Source organism: Tachypleus tridentatus, chromosome 6, assembly GCF_004210375.1.
Source record: "Tachypleus tridentatus isolate NWPU-2018 chromosome 6, ASM421037v1, whole genome shotgun sequence".
Lineage (NCBI taxonomy): Eukaryota > Metazoa > Arthropoda > Merostomata > Xiphosura > Limulidae > Tachypleus > Tachypleus tridentatus.
In genome coordinates this window covers 157776264-157802159 of record NC_134830.1, presented here as the reverse complement: position 1 = coordinate 157802159, position 25896 = coordinate 157776264, and the positions used below count along the sequence as shown (strand labels likewise).

The 25896-nt window shown below is 35.6% G+C and overlaps 1 protein-coding gene across 3 annotated transcripts in view; it reads right to left on the bottom strand.

The window, feature by feature from the left end:
• Nucleotides 1–25896, bottom strand: part of LOC143254229 (uncharacterized) — a 66854-nt gene that overhangs the window by 8500 nt on the left and 32458 nt on the right. For all 3 annotated transcript variants that reach the window (XM_076509030.1, XM_076509032.1, XM_076509031.1), the window contains exon 2: nt 19015–19163. Coding sequence is in view for 1 of the 3 variants with exons in the window: in XM_076509032.1 (XP_076365147.1) it covers nt 19015–19021 (7 nt within the window). In the remaining 2 variants the exon portion in view is untranslated. The remainder of the gene's footprint in view (nt 1–19014; nt 19164–25896) is intronic.

Sequence of the window (25896 nt, the reverse complement as noted above, 5' to 3'; positions counted from 1 at the left end):
ATAACTAAATCTTAAGATTGAGATTTTGATAAGAAGGATTTGAAGTTCCGTTACAAAAGCAATATCTAATGCTACAAAATTGGAGAAACTGGTACAGACCTTTTAATATTTCGGGCCGGGTGTTCCCGCAATATGAAACCGTAGTCTTATTATTCACTCCCACCTTACCGCAAAAACGTGTTCTACATTTTGGGTACTTTATACAATTGACTGTCAAATCTCACTATTTGGTCAGACAAAGGTGGCTCAAGACTCGGCAGTTTGCGTTGTTGACTAGTTGCATTCCCTCTGGTTAATTACTTGAAAACTAGAGACTGCTATGCGCAGATGTTCCTTTGCATAGCTTTACCAAACACACACACACAAAAAACGAAAATAAAACGAACTGTTCTTCCCCCGCTGACGAAGCCTTATCGACGAAATGACATATATAATACTAATTGTAAGTTCTTAGCACTTTCCGGAGCCATTTGTCACGACTTTCTTCAACCATCATTAGCCACGGAATGGTTTCTATGTCATCTTTACCACAAGCGAAACGTCTGTCAAAATCCCAGAATGAATGCAGACGAAACTAAAGAGTTTTCACAGATTCCCTTCCCGCTACGCCATTACAAGGATTAAGAAATTCCAAGTTCTCATTACCTTCTTTTAGTTATTGGTCGTTACCTGGATTAACGTACGAAGAACAGTTTGTCAATGTTAAAGCACTTTAAGAAAACCACACGTTTTTTGCTTGCTAATTAACTGCACAGCAGAACCACGTTTCATTTTGTATATAGAGCTTAGCTTTATCTACGTAAGTTGTACGTAATAAATGACTCCCCCATAAACATACACATATATACAAACATATACATGCTTATGGTGGAGAATTTTTAGTTACTGGATAACGTTTGACAGAGAAAGTTGTTCTGTTTTAATAACGCGAAGCCGCTATCTATTTGGTTGTACCATTAGCAAAGGTCAAATTCATAATCGAGACGAATCAGTGCTATAGCCTAGACTGATTAACATTATGACCTAGACAGACCAGTATTATACCTTAGATAAGTCAGTATTATGAGTTAGATCAGTATTATACCGCACAGATAAGTCAATATTATAACTTAGATTGGTCAATATTATTAACTAGACTTATAACTTAGACCACTGTTATAACGAAATGGATATGTATTACACCTCGTATTGATAAATATTATGACCTATATATGTTACAATCTAGATTGACCAACGTTATATGTTAAATGTATCAATATTATAATCAAATGCCTCATTATTATAACTCGGATTAATATTATACCCTGAGTGTATCAGTACTAAAATCATGATGGATCAATACTATAATATAGAAGGATTTAGGGCATAATCTAAATAGTTCTATAAAAATAAATGACGTATCATGGATGAATATTATAATAAAGTTAGGCCTACAATATAATTTAAAAAATCTACACTATAATTTAGAGGAACATGTAGTTAAATCTTGATGAATCTGTTTGAAAAATAGAGAAAAACATTCTCATTTATTTTTGAATATTTTGGGTGCACTTTTTGTACCCTGTCTCTTAGCAACAGAATTTTGGTTCAAACAACAGTTAATAAGCATAAGAAATACGTGATGAACACTTTTAAAACTTAAGCTTTAAACAGTGGCCATCACCGACTGATGCCGCTATCTACAACACTCCCGCTGTTTAAGGGCTGAGATTAGAAAGGAGTTTGTTTTTGAATTTCGCACAAAGCTACTCGAGGGCTATCTGTGCTAGCCGTTCCTAATTTAGCAGTGTAAGACTAGAGGGAAGGCAGCTAGTCATCACCACCCACCGCCAACTCTTGGGCTACTCTTTTACCAACGAATAGTGGGATTAACCGTCACATTATAACACCCCCACTGCTGGGAGGGCGAGCATGTTTGGCGCGACTCGGGCGCGAACCCGCGACCCTCAGATTACGAAGCGCACGCCTCAACGCGCTAGGCCATGCCAGGCCCTTTTTAGAAAGGAACCAATGTATTTAACTTGTTATTAACACTTCTAGCAGCCCCACCCCCAGGAAGTGAAATATTTGTTAATTGTAAATAATTATAAGTTTCACAAGATCTTGTCTTTGTTTGGTGATTTTTTGTTTGTTTCACGTACGTTGTCAGCTGCTAGAATCTTCATTATAGTTTCATGGATACAAAATGTATATCATTCAAATATGTATTTTGTTTGTTTTATTTAGCCATTAAATGTCGACTCCTTTTGTAGTTTGGCTGAAGAGCAGTTACAAAGCTGCAAAAATACAATAACCAATAAAAAAATTAATCAACCAAAAACACGAAAACTAATCAAAAATAAAATAATTAATCAATCAAAAACAAAATAACCAATCAAAAATAAAATAATTAATCTACCTAAAACACTATAGCCAATCAAAACTAAAATAACCAATTGAAAAAAACAATGAAAAATAATATATTTAGTAAAAAACGATATAACCAATATAAAACTATAACCAATCGAAAACACAAAAGTTAGCTTTAGTTTTTGAAAAATACAATATACACATGTACACACCTCTTCTTTTAGAGGCATTTCCTGCAGTGTTCTCACAAACACCACGGTTAGATTTTTGTGTATATTTTAACAAAGAAACACAGTGATGGTGCATGCTATTTTGTGTTGTTTAATACATTGTTTACCCACATAAACTCAATGCCGAGGTAGAACACAAAGACATAAATACCTAAATCCTCGTGTTTCGTCAAAACGGCAACACTTGGGAATAATCGCAAACCAGCTTTGTTTTATTTTTTATGGTTATGCGGTGCGCACGAAGCCTAACCTTTGATCTCAGTGTACGTTGTAGGAAATACTTGTTATTTGTTAATAGGACGAAACGTTCTTAGCAAACCGAGGCAGTTTTACGAGTAATCCACGAGAATCACCGCGCTCTTTCCGGTATCATTTGCGATAACTACCCACAAAAAGCAAATTTATCGGACGAGTTTAAGGAGAGAAGACGTATACCATAGCGAGCAAAAACATTAACGAAACATAACATTGCGGGCGAGTCACTGAACGTGTAGTTGTTGTGGACAGCGGTAAGGTTTTAATGGCAAGTGGCGAATAACAAAGAAATCAACCAATAACCGTTAACAGGCGCGCGATCATCACAACTGCCACATTTGAGCGATTTACAGAAATCTGTTTGGACCGAATAATTTGGAACTCTCGGACTGCTGTCTCTGATTCTGGATCTTTGTAGCTGGGATGTTAAACGATGATTAATTATATTCTCGTGACAATCGCTCACTGGACCTTTTCTAGAAATCACAATGTTCTGGTTGTTGTTGTGTTACAACTGAAGGTTTATCTACTGATTCAAAGTAGCGAACACATCTTCAAAGTTAAAACTGTCTCCCGCACCTGTATAAATATATATAGATTTCGGTTTGTTTGTTTGTATGTTAAGCACAAAGCAATACTATGGGCTGTCTGTTCTGTCCACCACGGGTATTCAATCCCAGATTCTAGCTTTGTAAGTCCGCAGACGTACTGCTGTGCCATTGGAGGGAGGGTTGGGTTTTGTACGACAACATAAAAAAATCCCCGTACTTTAAGCTATGTATGCGTTATAAGAGTGACAGTCAACCTCTTCCTTCCTCCCAGTAATTCGAATTTAGGGACGGCAGGAGTAGTCTTGCTATTAATACAAATACTCTACGATTAAAAGTTTACAGTGTTTTCGATTTGTACTATTGTTTCAATTGGTTATAGTGTTTTTGGTTGGTTATATTCTCTTTTACTGGTTATGGTGTTTTTTGGATGCTTATTTCGTTTTTGATGGTTATAGTGTTTTTAATTTATTATAATGTTTTCTATTGGTTATTTTCTTTTTGAATGGTTATGGTATTTTTGCAGCTTAGTAACTGCTCTTCAAACTACAAAACGAGTCGGCACTTAATGACTAAGGAAAACAAACAAAATAAATATTTGAATGATATACATTTTGTATCCATGAAACTATAATGAAGATTCTAGCAGCTGACAACGTACGTGAAACAAACAAAAAGTCATCAAACAAAGACAAGATCTTGTGAAACTTATAATTATTTACAATTTAAAAATATTTAACTGCCTGAGGGTGGGGCTGCTAGAAGTGTTTATAACAAGTTAAATACATTGGCTTCTTCGAGTTTGCTTTGTTGAGGCCCGGCATGGCCAAGCGCGTAAGGCGTGCGACTCGTAATTCGCGGGTTCGCGCCAGCGTTGCGCTAAACATGCTCGCCCTCCCAGCCGTGGGGGCGTATAATGTGACGGTCAATCCCACTATTCGTTGGTAAAAGAGTAGCCCAAGAGTTGGCGGTAGGTGGTGATGACTAGCTGCCTTCCCTCTAGACTTACACTGCTAAATGAGGGACGGCTAGCACAGATAACCTTCGAGTAGCTTTGTGCGAAATTCCAAAACAAACAAGTGCAGAGCACAATGTTGCAGTAAGAGGACTCAAACCATGGACTCTCGGATTTAAATTCCGGCACATCGTCTGCTAACCTATGCCCGGTCTAAAATCAAATGTATAATTAAAGTGAACTTATAATTAACTTTTTATAATTACATTCACTGGCTGCAACACAAAGCGAATAAATATTAACATAGTCTGTTGTCTCTTTCTTCATCAAAATTCCTGTTTCAGTGAACCTAATCCACTAACAGAAGATAATTATAATACTCAACGTTACCTGCTAATCCTACGAAAATCTGTTTCCGTTCTAGTTTGTCAGTTGAATATCTCTTGTGTAGTCTTGCAGAAACATTTTAAAGCAATAATCAACGAAACAAATAATTTGAGTCTTATGAATTTAATCCATCTGAGTATTAAACTTAATATTTATTAACGGTTATGAATTCGAAATGTGAAATTTTAAAATATTTTCCATGATTAAAAGATGTGAAATAAACAATATTCATGTAGCCAAGGAAAGAGCTATCTCATTAAGATCGCAAAATATCTCGAACGCAAAGTTTGTTTGTTTGTTATTAAGCACAAAACTATGCAGGGGGCTATCGGTGATGTGCCCACCACGAGCTTATCGAAACCCGGATTTTAGCGATGTGAGCTCTAAGGTTTTCCGTTTGAGTGTAGGGCGGAGAAAAGGACCTCCGAATTCAAAGAGAATCTGAGAAAATTTAGATACAGACAAATTTTTGCAGGACAAACAGGTATAGAACCTTGTATTTTGGTGGCATAAACTCCGTTCTTATGGCTCAGTCATCGGATTTGGGGCGCTTCATTCATTAACCAGAACAGTTAAACGTGACGACATAACTAGCCAATAGAAAGCACTAAGAAAACTACAGAATCGTTGAATAAATGTTAAGGCATTACAACTTTTTCACTAAGTTTTGTTCATTTCCCCTAATAGTCCTCAACAAACTGTGTTTCCGCCATTTTGTGAATTCCTGCGAATTACGTCAGCTTCTACAGTGCTGTATGTGTGTTTTCTTACAGCAAAGCCACGTCGAGCTGAGCCCACCGAGGGGAATCGAAACCTTGATTTTAGCGTTGTAAATCCGTAGACATACTGCTGTACCAGCGGGGGGCTGCAGTGCTGTTTGCACGTGCAAGCGGAATTTATAGATCACATACACCTTATTATAAATAAAGATATAAAAACTAACAACAATCGTTACAGTTAATTGTACTCGTGTTATGTCGTCCTTATCCGTTTAAAGTAAGTACTTCAGGTGTAAAAAAAATATGTGGCTATATTTATTTAAAAATGAGATTTCAAGATAAGGGTTGTACTCATGACAAGCTGTTGAATTACTCTCACGTATAATGTCTGGGTTAATATCTGATGTAATAAGATAGAAATATTGACAAACCTGAAGCTGGAAACATGTCATAACAGAAAGGAATCAGATATTCAAAACACGCGTGTTTTAACAGTTAGTCCTAACACCACTTAAAGCAGTTAAAACCAAACAAAGGACAGACGTGAAAAGTTTAGTAATGTAGTTTCCGTTACTTCACATTGTTTAGTTGATAGTCACTTCACATTGTTTAGTTCCTAGTCACTTCACATTGTTTAGTTGATAGTCGCTTCACACTAGCGCAGATAGCCCTCGTGTAGCTTTGCGCGAAATTCCAAAAACAAACAACAAAACACTTCACACTATTGAGTTCCTAGTCACTTCACACTGTTAAGTTTCTAGTCACTTCACATTGTTTAGTTCCTAGTCACTTCACATTGTTTAGTTGATAGTCGCTTCACACTAGCGCAGATAGCCCTCGTGTAGCTTTGCGCGAAATTCCAAAAACAAACAACAAAACACTTCACACTATTGAGTTCCTAGTCACTTCACACTGTTAAGTTTCTAGTCATTTCACATGTTTCTTTTCTAATGATTTCACATTGTCTCGTTACCAATCACTTCACATTATCTAGAAACCTCCATAACATCCAACATCTAGGCTCAGGGATTGACTGTTATTTTTATAACGCACCCTTACCTTCATATTAGTGTAAAAATATTTTATGGCGTCGAATGTATTTTATTCCAGAGCCGCCAGCTCTACCATAGGGCCAAACAGCGCCCTCTTAATCATGATTATTTGCATGTTATACAGGGTGTTCGGAAAGTCTCTCTGCAGTTTTGTAATCATATTTTATTCAGTCTATTTCAAGCCAGCAACTGATAGCAGTGTTTAGAAACAAAATAAGAAGGATCCAGGCCTGTATTGATGCCAACGGGAGTCACTTTCAACATTGTTTATAATTGTCATTCATATTTACCTCCTGTATTCTATATTGAAACATGTCTGTTAATAAATATATAAGTGCACAGTGACTTTCCGAACACCCTGTATAACGTTTAGAGATAATAAAATTAGTCCGAGAAAGGTAGGGGCAAAAAAAGATATTTCCTTCCACCTGATTTTTACTGGACAAATCTTGAATAAAACCTTATATCTTAAATCATTCTGTTACTTCTAAGGCCCCTTTCCCCGTGACAATGGGTTTCTTACTCCCAAACTACTTGAGCCTTAATATGTAATCCAACAGACTTGCCCAGTTAGAGCGGTTTTTAATTTCTACACTATTTAAATAGCTAGTAAACTCTGTCGTTTTACAGCATCTTAAACGCAACTTGTGATAATGTTAGTTGCTAGGTGACGAAATAGCAAAATGCTGGTGTGGGTCTCGTTTGTGCAAGTTAAAAATGGAGTTCTAGCGAATTGTACTCACGAAATGACTTACGGTATACCTTATCAAAATACCTCGGTAAATATCTTATACTGAGTGTTCGGTAAATACCATATACACTTTACGTGAATCAACTTTGTGGTAAGTAAGTATTTTATTCAAGTAGGTGCATTGTCTCGAGTCACGTGCTTCAACAACGAGATGTGTGTTTTATAATTTTAAAATTTTTAATAATACAAGTTGATGCCTCCCATACCCTTCATGTACACATACATACTGAAAAAAAGAGAGATATGCTGAATTCTAAAGGATACGTTTAGCCAATGTCTGGTTGAGAATTATCACCAGAAGCTGAAACATTAGATTTAATTCTCCAAAGTTCCTCCAGGGTATGACATTCCGCTAGAGATTTCTTGGATTAAAACAAAGCTTTACAAGCAATAATAAAATCCGTTAAAAACATTTCACATTATTAATTTTGTCAACAATGCTCCTATTGTGGCAGAAATTATTTCAGCTTTACGTTTGTTTATCTGGTGACTAGAGGACGCTTTAATATTATATAGAACAAAATCATTTAACAAACTTTGTTGTTGAGTGCAAAGCCATACAACAGGCTATCTGTTCTCTGTCCACAACGAGTATCGAAGCCCAAGTTCTAAAATTACCGCTGAAGATTAATTATAAGCTTTTTTCATGTTTTCTTTTCCCTTCTTAAGCACAACGTATTACCCACATTTCTTTTCGTCGCGGGTATCTAAACCCGAAATTTTGAGTTACAAGCTCTGAGACTTGCCTCTGAGCCACCTGTAGGCTATTTAAAAGACTAAATAAAGTGTTTATTGAAAACCACTTTCGCAGATTTAATAGTCGACTAAAAATCAAACTTTTCTTTTTATACTGTTTTAAATAACTTATTGAAGTCGTAAACGGTTTCCACAGCACACTCCACATGTACATTGTTTGGGCGACCTCTACTTTTTGAAACTGTGTAAATAAAAAAATTTTGATTTTAAATAATACACACGTGCCAATAATACATATTTAACTTTCGCAGATGTTACGGACACGAAAAAATAATTTAGTTCATCAACAAATAATTTTAGAAATTCATCAAAATTTTCGCAGATGTTAAAGACATCAAAGGGTAATTTAGTTCACAGACAAAAAAGTAGCTATTGACTTGACTGAATGTCTGATTTAAAAGCTATTTTAAGTTAAACGAAAATTAACCCACTCTCTCACTCGAATCATATTCACGTAAAATTGAAACAGAATTAACAATCAGCGATGTCGAGAAAACCCACTTGTAGAGAAATCTATATATATGTAAAAACGGCTCGTATGGGTTGAGAAAATATTTTACGTAAAATATTTTCTCAACCGAAACGAGCCGTTTTTACACATATAGAATTAACAATGAATTTATTTGTACAGGACACAGAATTGTTACGAGGAAAGTTGGAAATTCCAGTGTTGGCAGAGCGTGTGATAAACAAAAGAAGTGTCCAAGAAAATTATATTTCTGCAAGGAAACGCCATTATTAATGCTTCAATGAATGACACTTAAATAACGACTGCTAAGTAGTGGTTTCTATCAAGATGAATTGAATGCTAGAAATTGGAGAAAAGAAAGCATATTCTTTCTCATTGGGTAAGATAGTTAATCCAAAGATCAATAATTACCAAATCAATCATCGTTTGTTGTATTGTAGCAACGTATTAATTTCAGGTGGCCCGACGTAGCCGGGTGGTTAGGGCGCTCGACTGGTAATTTGATGGTCGCGAGTTCGAATCTCCGTTATCCCAAACATACTCGCCCTATCAGCCGTGGGGCGTTATAAAGTTACGGTCAATCCCACTAATCGTTGGTAAAAGATTAGCCCAAGAGTTGGCGGTGGGTGGTGATGACTAGTTCCTTTCTTTTAGTCTTACACTGCTAAATTAGGGACGGCTGGAGCAGGTAGCCCTCGTGAAGCTTTGCAAAAAATTCGAAAAACAAACAAAAATTGATTTTAGGCTTAATACAGCTACGCTTCATTGTGCTGTAAGCTAGGCAGTATCGTCATAAAGACAGTGATTCATAATCCACGCTCTATCTTCATATAACCGTTTTACGATTATTTGTATAGCCCAGGAATTTTATAGGGAGAAATAATAGCAGAAGAATCCTAAATTACGACTCACTTTTGTTTTACTAATTAACACCAAGCAACGATCAAACTCGAAGTAACAATAATATTACTCTATAACAACATTCAACAATACAGTTTTGTCTTGTAAAACTAACAATATTACTCTATAACAACATTCAACAATACAGTTTTGTCTTGTAAAACTAACAATATTACTCTATAACAACATTCAACAATACAGTTTTGTCTTGTAAAACTAACAATATTACTCTATAACAACATTCAACAATACAGTTTTGTCTTGTAAAACTAACAATATTACTCTATAACAACATTCAACAATACAGTTTTGTCTTGTAAAACTAACAATATTATTCTATAACAACATTCAACAATACAGTTTTGTCTTGTAAAACTAACAATATTACTCTATAACAACATTCAACAATACAGTTTTGTCTTGTAAAACTAACAATATTACTCTATAACAACATTCAACAATACAGTTTTGTCTTGTAAAACTAATAATATTACCCTATAACAACATTCAACAATATAGTTTTGTCTTGTAAAACTAACAATATTACTCTATAAAAACATTCAACAATACAGTTTTGTCTTGTAAAACTAACAATATTACTCTATAACAACATTCAACAATACAGTTTTGTCTTGTAAAACTAACAATATTACTCTATAACAACATTCAACAATACAGTTTTGTCTTGTAAAACTAACAATATTACTCTATAACAACATTCAACAATACAGTTTTGTCTTGTAAAACTAACAATATTACTCTATAACAACATTCAACAATGCAGTTTTGTCTTGTAAAACTAACAATATTACTCTATAACAACATTCAACAATACAGTTTTGTCTTGTAAAACTAACAATATTACTCTATAACAACATTCAACAATACAGTTTTGTCTTGTAAAACTAACAATATTACTCTATAACAACATTCAACAATACAGTTTTGTCTCCTAAAACTAATAATATTACCCTATAACAACATTCAACAATATAGTTTTGTCTCGTAAAACTAATAATATTACCCTATAACAACATTCAACAATATAGTTTTGTCTCGTAAAACTAATAATATTACTCTATAACAACCTTCAACAATAGTTTTGTCTTGTAAAACTAAGAATATTACTGTATGACAACATTCAACAATATAGTTTTGTCTTGTAAAAAATAATATTACCCGATGACAACATTCAACAACATAGTTTTGTCTTTTAAAACTAATAATATTACTGTATAACAACATTCAACAATAGTTTTGTCTTGTAAAAAATAATATTACCCGATGACAACATTCAACAACATAGTTTTGTCTTTTAAAACTAATAATATTACTCTATAACAACATTCAACAATATAATTTTGTCTTGTAAAACTAATAATATTACTCTATAACAATATTCAACAATACAGTTTTGTCTTGTAAAAAAATAATATTACTGTATGACAACATTCAACAATACAGTTTTGTCTTGTAAAACTAATAATATTACTCTATAACAACATTCAACAATACAGTTTTGTCTCGTAAAATTAACAATATTACTCTATAACAACATTCAACAATATAGTTTTGTCTCGTAAAACTAATAATATTACCCTATAACAACATTCAACAATATAGTTTTGTCTCGTAAAACTAATAATATTACTCTATAACAACATTCAACAATAGTTTTGTCTTGTAAAACTAAGAATATTACTGTATGACAACATTCAACAATATAGTTTTGTCTTGTAAAAAATAATATTACCCGATGACAACATTCAACAACATAGTTTTGTCTTGTAAAACTAATAATATTACTCTATAACAACATTCAACAATAGTTTTGTCTTGTAAAACTAAGAATATTACTGCATGACAACATTCAACAATATAGTTTTGTCTTGTAAATCTAATAATATTACTGTATGACAACATTCAACAATATAGTTTTGTCTTGTAAAACTAATAATATTACTGTATGACAACATTCAACAATATAGTTTTGTCTTGTAAAACTAATAATATTACTGCATGACAACATTCAACAATATAGTTTTGTCTTGTAAAACCAATAATACGTTATTCATTCTTCATTTCATTGTCCAGCCGAGTTTGGCCGTAAAACGTGTAGCCAGAGATGTGTTATGAACCATAACAGAAAAACGTAACGCGAAGAAATTACACAGTTAATAGCATCGTACTTACTTTGTTTTGAATATCGCGCAAAGCTACACGAGGGCTATCTGCGTTATCCGCCTCTGATTTAGCAGTGAAAGACTAGAGGGAAGGCAACTAGTCATCACCATTCACCGCCAACTTTTGGGCTACTCTTTTACCAACGAATAGTGGGATTGACCGTCACATTATAATGCCTTCACGGTTGAAAAAACGAGCATGTATGGTGTGACGGGGATTCGAACCCGCGACCCTTAGATTAGGAGTAGAATGTCATAACCATATAGTGATGCCAGGCTATTAAATTGTATTGATTGTCACCAGTCCTACTTTTATTTATTATGGGGAGTTTGGTATTCACATTTGCAAATTGCTAACTATCCTTACACTAACGAACATGGACGCTTGCAGAATTTATTCCAGGCGAGGACAGGCTGTCACCTCGAAGTTTAAATGTAATACCCCGGCATAGCCAAATGGTTAAGGCACTCGACTCGTAATCCGAGGGTTCGTATCCCCGTCACACCAAACATGCTCGCCCTTTAAGCCGTGTGGGAGTTATAATGTCACGGTCAATCCTATTATTCGTTGTAAAAGAGTAGCCCAAGAGTTGGCGGTGGGTGGTGATGACTAGCTGCCTTCCTTCTAGTCTTACACTGCTAAATTAGGGACGACTAGCGCAGATAGCCCTCGTGTAACTTTGTGCGAAATTCAAAACAAACAAACAAACCTTCTTGTTTGTAGTCATGCACAAAATTACACAAAGTGCTACTTGTATTCTGTCTACCACGGGTATCAAAACCCGTTTTTTAGATTTGTAAGTCCGCAGACATGCCACTGTGCCATTGAGGGGGTTATTTGTACCTGTTTTCGTCATTTATATTTAATTAGTATTATTTTTAATGCATTTTTCTAAATCAATTTCCTTCTGAAATTCCATAGAGGGGTGAATGCCCCTCCTTGCCCTATCACGCAGATACCTGCGCTACTGAATGCGATAAAACATCACCTGTCCATTGCGAAGTTTTGTCATTTTGTGTTTAAGTTTGATGGAACACACCCGCTTACCATAAAGTTTCGTCATGTTGCTTTTGAGTGTGAGTAAAAAAGACCCGTACGTTGCCAGATTTCGTAACTTTGTGTTTGATTGTGAAGCTGTCAAACTTTATGTCCATAATTTCTAACAACGCCTGTGTTGGTCAACCGTCCCTAACTGTTAAGTTATGTACTAGAGGGAAACCATCACAAACATTAAAATTTTAATGTCGAACGGTAGCAGTTGATAGCGATTTGTGTAGCAATTCCACTCAAAACTGTTTTCACAAACCTCCAAACTACAACTAAAGCTTTTTCTAATATGAAGGATATACGTACATACATATTTCTAATATAACTATTCTGACTTTAATGTATATAGCTATAAATACATTGCATAAGGATCTCCGCTTGAGAAAAAGAAGAAGAAAAAACGAATGGAGAAAAATACACCTGGGCAGATCACGTATGTCCAAGAAAAATACACCTGGGCAGATCACGTATGGCCAAGAAAAATACACCTAGGCAGATCACGTATGGCCAAGAAAAATACACCTGGGCAGATCACGTATGACCATTTATGTTGCTTTGTGTTTAGCTTCAAATAAACAAACACCAGCCAAAAACATACATTCAGCACTGTTGTTAGAGGTTTCTCGTCTGTCAAATAAAAAACAAAGCCGACTACAAAGAAGTAGTTTTAATGTTAAAAAACTTGGTAACTCTTGAGATGGTGGAGGCTACATGAAAAAAACTCGTAATATAATCGTATGGTTCTATGCTCTAAAATAAAATCTTTAAAATTATACTTTGATATATATGTATATGTTATATTTCCACAGGAAAAAAAACCAACTTATTATGGTTATTTACGTTATTATATTTATCTATTACCTAAACAAAATATTGCAAAAATAACATCACATGTGAAAATTAGAGAAGATATAACTCGGTTTACTGGAAATAAAGTACAGAAAGACATAGAAGTTCAGATAACAATACATCAAATATACTACGTTATTATCATAGGAGATCAACTGATAATAGATCAAAGTTACTACGTTATTATCATAGGAGATCAACTGATAATAGATCAAAGTTACTACGTTATTATCATAGGAGATCAACTGATAATAGATTAAAGTTACTATACTATTATCGTAGGTGATCAACTCACAATAAAACAAATATACTGCATTATTATCACAGGAGATCAACTGATAATAAAACAATTATACTGCATTATTATCACAGGAGATCAACTGATAATAAAACAATTATACTGCATTAATATCACAGGAGATCAACTGATAATAAAACAAATATACTACATTATTATCACAGGAGATTAACTGATAATAAAACAAATATTCTGCATTATTATCACAGGAGATCAACTGATAATAAAACAAATATACTGCATTATTATCACAGGAGATCAACTGATAATAAAACAAATATTCTGCATTATTATCACAGAGATTTTTGCGATAGTTGTCCCTCGTTTGAATCTCACGGGCTTGATAAAAGCCAGTAAATAGCGTCACTTTATGGGTAGCTGCTGTTGTCTCGTGGAGGAATTTACTGTCACTCCTATAGCGCTCATGAAGTGTGATTTTACATCTAGGGGACACAAACCACAAGTTCTCAGATTTACATTCTGACCACACAAAAATATAAGAATATAACAGTCACTCCTATAAAGATGAAGGAGAGCGGCTTCGCAGAAATAGGACTCGAACCATTAATCCCAGATTCACATTCTGATCTCGTTAACACTAAGTCACGCGCAACCCATCTTTTGGAGGAGTTTGTTTTATTTGAATATTTTTTTAATCCAAGATAAACTTTAATGATATATTAATTCGTACATAGAGTCCCCCGCTAGTACAGCGGTTAGTCTACGGATTTACAACACTAAAATCAGGGTTTCGATTCCTAGAGATAACTTTGGTGTTACAAATCCATCCATGTTCGAGTGTGTGTATAAGTTTTCTTATAACAAAACCACATTGGGCTGAGGTGTACCGTGCCAGATCTACAAACTAACACATTTCAGTCAATGATGACGTTCTAGCGGCAATGTTCACAAGCTTGGCAAACTCGTTTGTATTTGCAAAACCAATGAGAGAACGTATGTACTATATCCAATCACTAGCTCTTTTACTTTGTCTGAAACGACTTGTCGACTATATTTCGGAATCAATTATCGATTAATCTCCAATATATATTATAGCTGAGGTTTTAGGTTTCCATGACACCTTTTATTAGCAGTTGCCTAAACAAAAACGTGAGAAAAAACTTAATAAATAAGTATAATCGTAAACCACATTCTGCTTATTGAAAAGTGTATTACCTATTATAACATTATGATTCAGTTAAATAATGAAAGATACGGTAAACAAGTTAATTATATTAGAAAATACTACATATGTGTACATGTTTACTGTTATGTGCACGTCATTAAAGGATAGATCTACATTTTGACTATTATATAAAGATAAGTAAATGAATAGAACATAGAATTTAAATGTTCTAACCCCCTTGTCGCCCACAATCCCATATCTCAGCCGTGGATAAGTTTCTAGGGCTCATAACGCTAATAACCGGGTTTCGATTTCAGGCCAAATTAGCCAGCTTGATGGGCATATCTTGAATGGACTTTTCCTAATAACCACTCTGTACCAACACAAAGCCGAACATCAGTTTTTAACTTTTCCTAATAACCACTCTGTTTCAACACAAAGCCGAACTTCTGTTTTTAACTTTTCCTAATAACCACTCTGTACCAACACAAAGTCGAACTTCAGTTTTTAACTTTTTCTAATAACCACTCTGTACCAACACAAAGCCGAACTTCAGTTTTTAACTTTTCCTAATAACCACTCTGTACCAACACAAAGCCGAACTTCAGTTTTTAACTTTTCCTAATAACCACTCTGTACCAACACAAAGCCGAACTTCAGTTTTTAACTTTACCTAATAACCACTCTGTACCAACACAAAGCCGAACTCCAGTTTTTAACTTTTCCTAATAACCACTCTGTACCAACACAAAGCCGAACTTCAGTTTTTAACTTTTCCTAATAACCACTCTGTACCAACACAAAGCCGAACTTCAGTTTTTAACTTTTCCTAATAACCACTCTGTACCAACACAAAGCTGAACTTCAGTTTTAAATTTTCCTAATAACCACTCTGTACCAACACAAAGCTGAACTTCAGTTTTAACTTTTCCTAATAACCACTCTGTACCAACACAAAGCCGAACTTCAGTTTTTAAATTTTCATAATAACCACTCTGTACCAACACAAAGCCGAACTTCAGTTTTTAACTTTTCCTAATAACCACTCTGTACCAACACAAAGCCGAACTTCGGTTTTTAACTTTACCTAATAACCACTCTGTACCAACACAAAGCCTTGAACTTCAGTTTTAACTTTTCCTAATAACCACTCTGTACCAACACAAAGCTGAACTTCAGTTTTTAACTTTTCCTAATAACCACTCTGTACCAACACAAAGCCGAACTTCAGTTTTTAACTTTTCCTAATAACCACTCTGTACCAACACAAAGCCGAACTTCAGTTTTTAACTTTTCCTAATAACCACTCTGTACCAACACAAAGCCGAACTTCAGTTTTTAACTTTTCCTAATAACCACTCTGTACCAACACAAAGCCGAACTTCAGTTTTTAAATTTTCCTAATAACCACTCTGTACCAACACAAAGCCGAACTTCAGTTTTTAACTTTTCCTAATAACCACTCTGTACCAACACAAAGCCGAACTTCAGTTTTTAAATTTTCCTAATAACCACTCTGTACCAACACAAAGCCGAACTTCAGTTTTTAACTTTTCCTAATAACCACTCTGTACCAACACAAAGCCGAACTTCAGTTTTTAACTTTACCTAATAACCACTCTGTACCAACACAAAGCCGAACTTCAGTTTTTAACTTTACCTAATAACCACTCTGTACCAACACAAAGCCGAACTTCAGTTTTTAAATTTTCCTAATAACCACTCTGTACCAACACAAAGCCGAACTTCAGTTTTTAACTTTACCTAATAACCACTCTGTACCAACACAAAGCCGAACTTCAGTTTTTAACTTTACCTAATAACCACTCTGTACCAACACAAAGCCTGAACTTCAGTTTTAACTTTACCTAATAACCACTCTGTACCAACACAAAGCTGAACTTCAGTTTTAACTTTTCCTAATAACCACTCTGTACCAACACAAAGCTGAACTTCAGTTTTAACTTTTCCTAATAACCACTCTGTACCAACACAAAGCTGAACTTCAGTTTTAACTTTTCCTAATAACCACTCTGTACCAACACAAAGCTGAACTTCAGTTTTAACTTTTCCTAATAACCACTCTGTACCAACACAAAGCCGAACTTCAGTTTTTAACTTTTCCTAATAACCACTCTGTACCAACACAAAGCCGAACTTCAGTTTTTAACTTTTCCTAATAACCACTCTGTACCAACACAAAGCCGAACTTCAGTTTTTAAATTTTCCTAATAACCACTCTGTACCAACACAAAGCCGAACTTCAGTTTTTAACTTTACCTAATAACCACTCTGTACCAACACAAAGCCGAACTTCAGTTTTTAACTTTTCCTAATAACCACTCTGTACCAACACAAAGCCGAACTTCAGTTTTTAACTTTTCCTAATAACCACTCTGTACCAACACAAAGCCGAACTTCAGTTTTTAACTTTTCCTAATAACCACTCTGTACCAACACAAAGCCGAACTTCAGTTTTTAACTTTACCTAATAACCACTCTGTACCAACACAAAGCCGAACTTCAGTTTTTAACTTTTCCTAATAACCACTCTGTACCAACACAAAGCCGAACTTCAGTTTTTAACTTTTCCTAATAACCACTCTGTACCAACACAAAGCCGAACTTCAGTTTTTAACTTTTCCTAATAACCACTCTGTACCAACACAAAGCTGAACTTCAGTTTTAACTTTACCTAATAACCACTCTGTACCAACACAAAGCTGAACTTCAGTTTTAACTTTTCCTAATAACCACTCTGTACCAACACAAAGCTGAACTTCAGTTTTAACTTTTCCTAATAACCACTCTGTACCAACACAAAGCTGAACTTCAGTTTTAAATTTTCCTAATAACCACTCTGTACCAACACAAAGCTGAACTTCAGTTTTAACTTTACCTAATAACCACTCTGTACCAACACAAAGCTGAACTTCAGTTTTAACTTTTCCTAATAACCACTCTGTACCAACACAAAGCTGAACTTCAGTTTTAACTTTACCTAATAACCACTCTGTACCAACACAAAGCCGAACTTCAGTTTTTAACTTTTCCTAATAACCACTCTGTACCAACACAAAGCCGAACTTCAGTTTTTAACTTTACCTAATAACCACTCTGTACCAACACAAAGCCGAACTTCACTTTTTAAATTTTCCTAATAACCACTCTGTACCAACACAAAGCCGAACTTCAGTTTTTAACTTTACCTAATAACCACTCTGTACCAACACAAAGCCGAACTTCAGTTTTTAACTTTTCCTAATAACCACTCTGTACCAACACAAAGCCGAACTTCAGTTTTTAACTTTTCCTAATAACCACTCTGTACCAACACAAAGCCGAACATCAGTTTTTAACTTTTCCTAATAACCACTCTGTACCAACACAAAGCCGAACATCAGTTTTTAACTTTTCCTAATAACCACTCTGTACCAACACAAAGCCGAATTTCAGTTTTTAACTTTCACTTCGTTGGCAACTTATTTTGAGATCTCACTCAATGGTTAACGATATAACCACACAGCAGGTGAATGGAGTAATATGTCGCATAGCACGTGCTTGTCACGCCATCGCCGACGTGAAATTACTTTTCTAGTGATATGTGATAAAACACGTATACACCGGATTATGGAGTGCTACACCACCTTGGAGGCTAACATTTGTAAATGGTTAATTGAAATATGGAAGATAAGAAACATAAAAGGAAAAAAAAAACGAATAAGGTTATTGGTAGATCGTGATTAGCCAATAAGTATTATTGGAAGTCGAATGACAAGGCTGTCATCACCATGGTGACACTTGAAAATCAATGTCTAGTATAAAACTAATATATCATGTTTGACCTTTGAAGATGAATATTCTTTTCTTTAGGGATCTTGAACGATCTTATTGTATTGTTCAAACAATACATTATAGTATCAAGAATATTAAATCAATTAAAGATATAATAACTAAAATTATATCAAATAATATCCAGATCAATTGTAACAAATGATACACCATCCCACACGTGACACGGAATCCTTCCTCTTAAATGAATGACAGTTTGTTTAAACTTTGTTTTCATCGTATTTTTCTCGAATTTCGATAGGTATGAATTGGATTTTATTCTAACTTTCAAACACACTAAGTCTTACTTGGCATTGACAGGACGGTCTTGACACCAGAGGGAGTGACTAAATAGATTTTGTTAGGATCTAACCCTCCAGCAGCACTGATGTATTGGAGAGGAACATCCACTAATTAGGATGATGTTAATACTTCTCTGGCACGTTGTTACCTCTACCTGGATATAAAATAAAGTATATAAATATCCCCTGGTTTCTTCGAGCAACCGTTTCATGTACGACACTGAGTGTTACGAAAGATATTAATTCGAAGTTACAAAAATAAACAAATAAATAGCCTAAATCTAGGTATATTATAAAAAAGTAAAAAGTACCCCGTCATTTAAAAAAAAATCGAGATATTTTCGACATTATAATGAATTATTGCAACTAATCGTTTCAATTCAACTCTTTTTTTCAGATTTTAAATTATATTGTTTAAAAAAGTATTAAATCAATTATCATATTATTGTAGGTGGCGCTGTTTGCTGACGTAGAGAGGGAGAGCAAGGGAATTGAAACACTGTTTATTTTTTCTCGAGGTACATTTAACATCTAAAAGTGTTCTGGGATCATAAAAAATAACGGCGCCATCTGACGGAGGACTGACGTACAAGATCTACTTTCCGAAAACTCTCGAGTCGTGGGTCTTTTTGTTTTTCAGAGTTCTCTACAAGATGTTTGAAGTAATAGAATAAAACACGAATCAGGCTGAATTGCAATAGTATGTTATCAGTTGACTTCATTTTGTGTTAAATCTCGTAAGAACAAGTTGTACCAAAAAACCTTCAAGCTTAAGTGACATGAGGTTAGTCACTCCTTATTCTCTTAGTGTAGAAATAAAATCGATTTTTACAGTAAAGGTTCTATACAGTGTTGTGTTGTTGAAGATAAATGTATATGTTTTTGTTGTTGTTTTTTTTCATCTTTCAAAGTTAAATTTTCAACACTATTTCCAGTATCGAAATTATTATAAAAACACGTTGGGTGTGAATACATACTTGAGTTTTTTTTTCAAAGTGTAAAGTTCTGGGCGTTTAATGTACTTCCATTTCTTGTATCGGCGTATAAGACGGCCACCTTAACTGAGAAGCTTTTAGGCAGCATTTAGTTCAAAGTAGACACATAAAAGGTTTAGGGGGAGAAAGACCGTTACGTTTTTTACTGCTCTTGTGAAATGGGCATATAAAACTCGACGGGCTGTAACGAGGAGAAACGTAACAAAGGTTGTATAGGGGTTTTGAATGTTTATGTCTTCGCTCAAGCCGAAAGTGCGCATGCGTGTGTCTCTTTGCAAACAACCACAGGGTGCGTAGTGAAATTGACACGTGAAATTGTTTCAAAACCGAAACTAATCAACAAAGCTGAAGATTAAAACAAACATGAGCCAAAGTAGATGCCGAGTACAATATTCATCATTTATATACACAAAGTTTAACATATGTTAAATTGTCTGCATAAAAATCATAGCATTCAATATATTGAAACAAAAATAACCTTTAACTTCTTTTTTTTTTGACAATGAACAAGCAAGCAACACGCGGTCTTCTTCGGGAGAGAAGTTTCTTCCAAATAAGGGGTCTCCCCCTAGTGGCACAGCGGTGCGTCTAAGGACTTACAACTACAGAAATCGGATTTCGATATCCTTAGTGGGCAGTGCAAAGATAGCCAATAGCGTAGCTTTGTGCTTAACTTCAAACAAGCAAAGATGACTCACGAGATCGCTTGTTACAACAAAAAATGACGTCACTAAAACTTTAACAGGAAAAAAAAACACCAGGAATTCGTCTGCTTCGTTTGTTTGTTTTGAATTTCGCACAAAGCTGCTCGAGGGCTATCTGTGCTAGCCGTCCCTAATTTAGCAGTGTAAGACTAGAGGGAAGGCAGTTAGTCATCACCACCCACTACTATTCTACCAACGAATAGTGGGATTGATCGCAACATTATAACGCCCCCACGGGTGAAAGGGCGGGCATGTTTGGCGCGACGGGGATGCGAACCCGCGAATCTCAGATTACGAGTCTTCGTCTGCTTCAATAGATATATGACCTAACGAAGTCTATTACATCAGTAAAGTGACATACGAATTGTATTTTCATGTGTTTTCTATTTTCTATAACTACCAGTGGAAGCGCAGTTCCACCGCAAATACACATAAGTATTATTTTTTATATAACCTATGTTCAACTGCTCCGACTGACAAAACAAAACACGAAAAACAATCTTTGAAGGGTTAAAAATTAAGCAAATACAATGAAATCATTAGCAGCAACAGCGGCGACGAAAACCAATATAAATGTTCACACTCACGTTCTGTTTCCAATGGTTAAATCAGTTAGTTGAGATTATAACTCATAAACCCGTGAGAATAGCACCAGAAAAATGCCCGGATGCTGCAAGACCAGCAGTAATACCAGCAGGAAAGGGACAGTCTCATTCGTCATGCTGGGGACTAAGAGATAATAATCAGCTGTGTCAGCTTCTTGAACTCTCTTTCGTCATGGCTGTTACACTTTGTCCACTTGCTCTTCTTGTTTGACTTCTTGAACTATCTTTCGTCATGGCTGTTACACTTTGTCCACTTGCTCTTCTTGTTTGACTTCTTGAACTATCTTTTGTCATGGCTGTTACACTTTGTCCACTTGCTCTTCTTGTTTGACTTCTTATACTATCTTTCGTCATGGTTGTTACACTTTTTGTCCACTTGCTCTTCTTGTTTGACTGACCGCTTTAACCAATACATGTGATCTTGCTTTGAAACCTCAAGCTAACCAAAGTTTTATTTGGATTACTTTTAACCAACAAAGATCCCCAAACAGTTTTTGGAGTATTTCATTTAAAAAGAAGTTTGTAATGAAGTACAAGGCTACAAATGGGCTATCTATGCTTTGCCACACCACGAGTATCGAAACCCGGATTCTAGCATTGTAAGTCCGCAGACATGCCGCTGTGGCACTGGGTGGCTTAAAAAGAAAAGTATTCCGTTTTTAATTGCGGATAAAGGATGAATAACTGAAGAAACATCTGACGCAAAAATTCTATAAGAATAAAACTCCAGAAATGTATATATTTAGGTTTTATTATACTTTCAACGTTATTCTACACTGTTTGTTTGTTTTGAATTTCGCGTAAAGCTACACAAAGACTATCTGCGCTATCCGTCCCTAATGTAGCAGTGTAAGACTAGAGGGAAAGCATCTAGTCATCACTGCCCACTGGCAACTCTTGGGCTACTCTTTCATCAACGAATAGTGGGATTGACCGTCACATTACATTGCCCCCCACGGCTGAAAGGGCGAGCATGTTTGGTGTGACGGGGATTCGAACCCGCGAGTTTTGTGGGTGTGTGTATGTCTGTGAAAGGTAGGTAGAAGTAGCAACAAAGACAGATTTCTAGTCCGGTAACGTATGTTGAACATTATGTGTGACATTCCTAAATCATACGGTTCATGCGCAGCAAAAGTTCTCAAGCGAATCAGTTTGTCACAATTCTGAGGATTTTATTTTTTTAACGCAGTTTCTCACTACCCACCACCTCTCTGTTACACGAGAAATTGAGCGAGATAACTTCTCCTTAAGTCGTTACGTTTGATAACTTTTCTCGCCAGCAAAGAGAACTCCATATTCAATGTGTGGTGTGCCTTATATTGCTTGATGACAGTATATCCTTATGATAATATCATGTGGTATTCAACAGGGGGAGGGTCATAAGGTACAGCAATACGGTTCTTCTCTGAGATATCAGGTAATTAATTGGAAGTATGAGAGATGTTAATATATCAAAGAGTATTAAACAGTGTAGAGAGGCCCAGTATGGTCAGGTGGGTTAAGGCGTTCGACTCGTAATTTGAAGGTCGCGGGTTCGAATCCTGGTCTCATCAAACATGCTCGCCCTTTCAGCCGTGGAGGCGTTATAATGTTACAGTCAATCCAATTATTCGTTGCTAAAAGAGTAGCCCAAGAATTGGCAGTGGGTGTCAGGTGGGTTAAGGTGTTCGACTCGTAATATGAAGGTCACGGGTTCGAATTCTGGTCTCACCAAACATGCTCGCCATTTCAGCCGTGGAGGCGTTATAATGTTACAGTCAATCCAATTATTCGTTGCTAAAAGAGTAGCCCAAGAATTGGCAGTGGGTGTCAGGTGGGTTAAGGTGTTCGACTCGTAATATGAAGGTCACGGGTTCGAATTCTGGTCTCACCAAACATGCTCGCCTTTTCAGCCGTGGGGGCGTTATAATGTTACAGTCAATCCAATTATTCGTTGGTAAAAGAGTAGCCCAAGAGTTGGCGGTGGATGGTGATGACTAGCTGCCTTCCCTCTAGTCTTACACTGCTAAATTAGGGACGGCTAGCGCAGATAGCCCTCGTGTAGCTTTGCACGAAATTCAGACAAACAGTTTCGGAGCGTTTATACAAATATTTAACCATCATCCAATCCAGACGCTATACACCCCCTACAGGAAAATTAATTGATCCTTATCAGGTAATATGTTATCCTGTTCTACGTTAGTAACGAGGAAAATCCGCATTTACAGGGTAAATCATCAAGAGTATAAAGGACATATATAGAAACATAATGGATGGCTTCGTAATAGAGTTAACAATTTATGTCGTTAATTGAAATGTTTTGGTTACAGTAATACAGTCAAGAAATGAGGTCCCTTATAATATGGCTTTTAGTGGCTGCTTCTATAAATTAAGGCCCGTCATTCAAAAACGCTGGTACTTTGAACTTTCACACCGCTTTAACAGCCATCTTTTCTGTTTTCTCGAGAGTCATTGATGAAATAAAGTAATGGTAGCAAATTGTTTTATAAGCCAATGACCTTTCTTTCCTCTTCTGACAACTACATTAAGTATATTACTATATTAAGTAAAGTATACATTAACTTTCAGTATAACTGGGTTTGACCCGGTGATTAACGTTCCCGGAAAATGAACTCAAGGGTTCACGGTTCGTGATTCTTTGTCGCAAAAACGAGTTCTGCCCTTTAAGGCCGTGTGTGCGTTATCGGAGTGACACTAAAATCCCAGTCAGACGTCAGTAGCCCAAGAGTTGGCGATTGGCAGTAATGACTGGCTGCTTTTCCACTAGTCCTTCCGTTCAAAATTAGGGACGGTTATGGGCAAGCAACCCTTGTGTTCCTTTGGTGTGAAAATTCCAAACACGCATACATACTTTGCGTAATTTGCATTATTTAAACTTTTACTTATTCTGTTTTTTTTGTTTTTTTTACTGTGACTCAGCGGTAAGTCAGAAAATTCATATCGCTTAAACACTTGGTTTGAATACCTGTGGTGAGCACAGCACAGATAGCCCATCGTGTAGCTTTGCGCTTAACAACAAACAAATAACTTTAAACTTAACGAGTGTTTAAACCTTACTATAAAACAACTTTTTCAAAAATATATTCGAAGGATCAAAAGTCAGATTTCAAAGCATTTTTCGAAATGAATTTTGAGATTTCCCAACTTTGTGTCTGCGAAACATTTCTTCGTCTGGAACAACGGATTTTTTTTTCTCTAAAAATTCGTCCTGATTTCTTTTCAAGCAAAAAACAAAAACAAAAAACACAGTGCTTGTTATCTTTCAAAAATCGTATTTTCTTTCGACAAAAAATCATTCTATTCTTATAAAGTTCTGAAGAGAAGACATGAAAAAGTTCTGAAGAGAACACATGAGAGGTTTTGTTTACGATCTTTCTTCCATGAGAGAAAACCACTGGAGTAAGAACATTCTCTCTGAATTCTCGTATTATTTATTTTCTTCTCTTTCAAGAAGAAAATGTCTAAGATCTTACTCTAATTTCATATGAGCCAAATCAGAACTTCTCAGCGTAAGAACTTCTTGTTTGAAGACTTAACTCCAGACCTTGTTCTCTTGACTTTTGTAGCCTCTAGTACACTTGTTCTCTTGACCTTTGTAACCTCTAGTACACATTTTTACATTCGCCGATTTTTGTCTCTCTAGTTTGAATTTTAAAATTATATTTTTTATTTTTCCATTTTTAATATTTATGTTCTTTCTTTCATTTATATTTTTCTATATTTTTCCTCGATGTCTACTGTGAGAAGTTTGATACAAGATAGGGTGAACTGTAAGTCGTCGATAAAATATTTATACTTCTTTTCGTATCTGGTGAGCTAAAAAAAGAAATTATTTCAAACTCTAAATATAAAAATTACTGGCTATGTAAATAATTGCGAATCAAATATATTACCACTATTTCAGGCTCGGCATGGCCAAGTGGTTAAGACACTCGTAATCTGAGGGTCGAGCGTTCGAATCCTCGTTACACCAAACATACTCGCCCTTTCAGCCGTGGGGGCGATATAATGTGACGGTCAATCTCACTATTCGTTGGTGAAAGAGTAGCCCAAGAGTTAGTGGTGGGTGGTGATGACTAGCTGCCTTCCCTCTAGTCTTACACTGCTAAATTAGGGATGGCTAGCGCAGATAGCCCTCGTGTAGCTTTGCGCGATATTCAAAAACAAATAAACCATTATTTCAGGCCCTCCAGCGGCACAGCAGTATGTTTGTTGACTTACAATGCTACAATCCGGGTTTCGATACCCGTGATGAGTACAGCACAAATAGCTCATTGTGTAAGTTTGTGCTTAATTATAAACAAAAACATAAACAACCTTATTTATGGAGAAAACGTACGCTCGAATGTTGTAATATTGGATAATAACCTCACTAGATGTAAGACAATATACTCCTAGTGTTTCTGTTTATGTTTTTCTGTATATGTTTAGTGTTTCTGTTTATTATTATATGTCTATGTTTTTCGACGAAATACTGAAACTTTTTAAAACATGTTCCTGATGCCAAGAGTATTTCCAAGTGTTGGTAGGGGGTGCTTCTCGCTAGCTCTTGTTTGTCAGATTCAAATGTGGGGACGGCTAGGA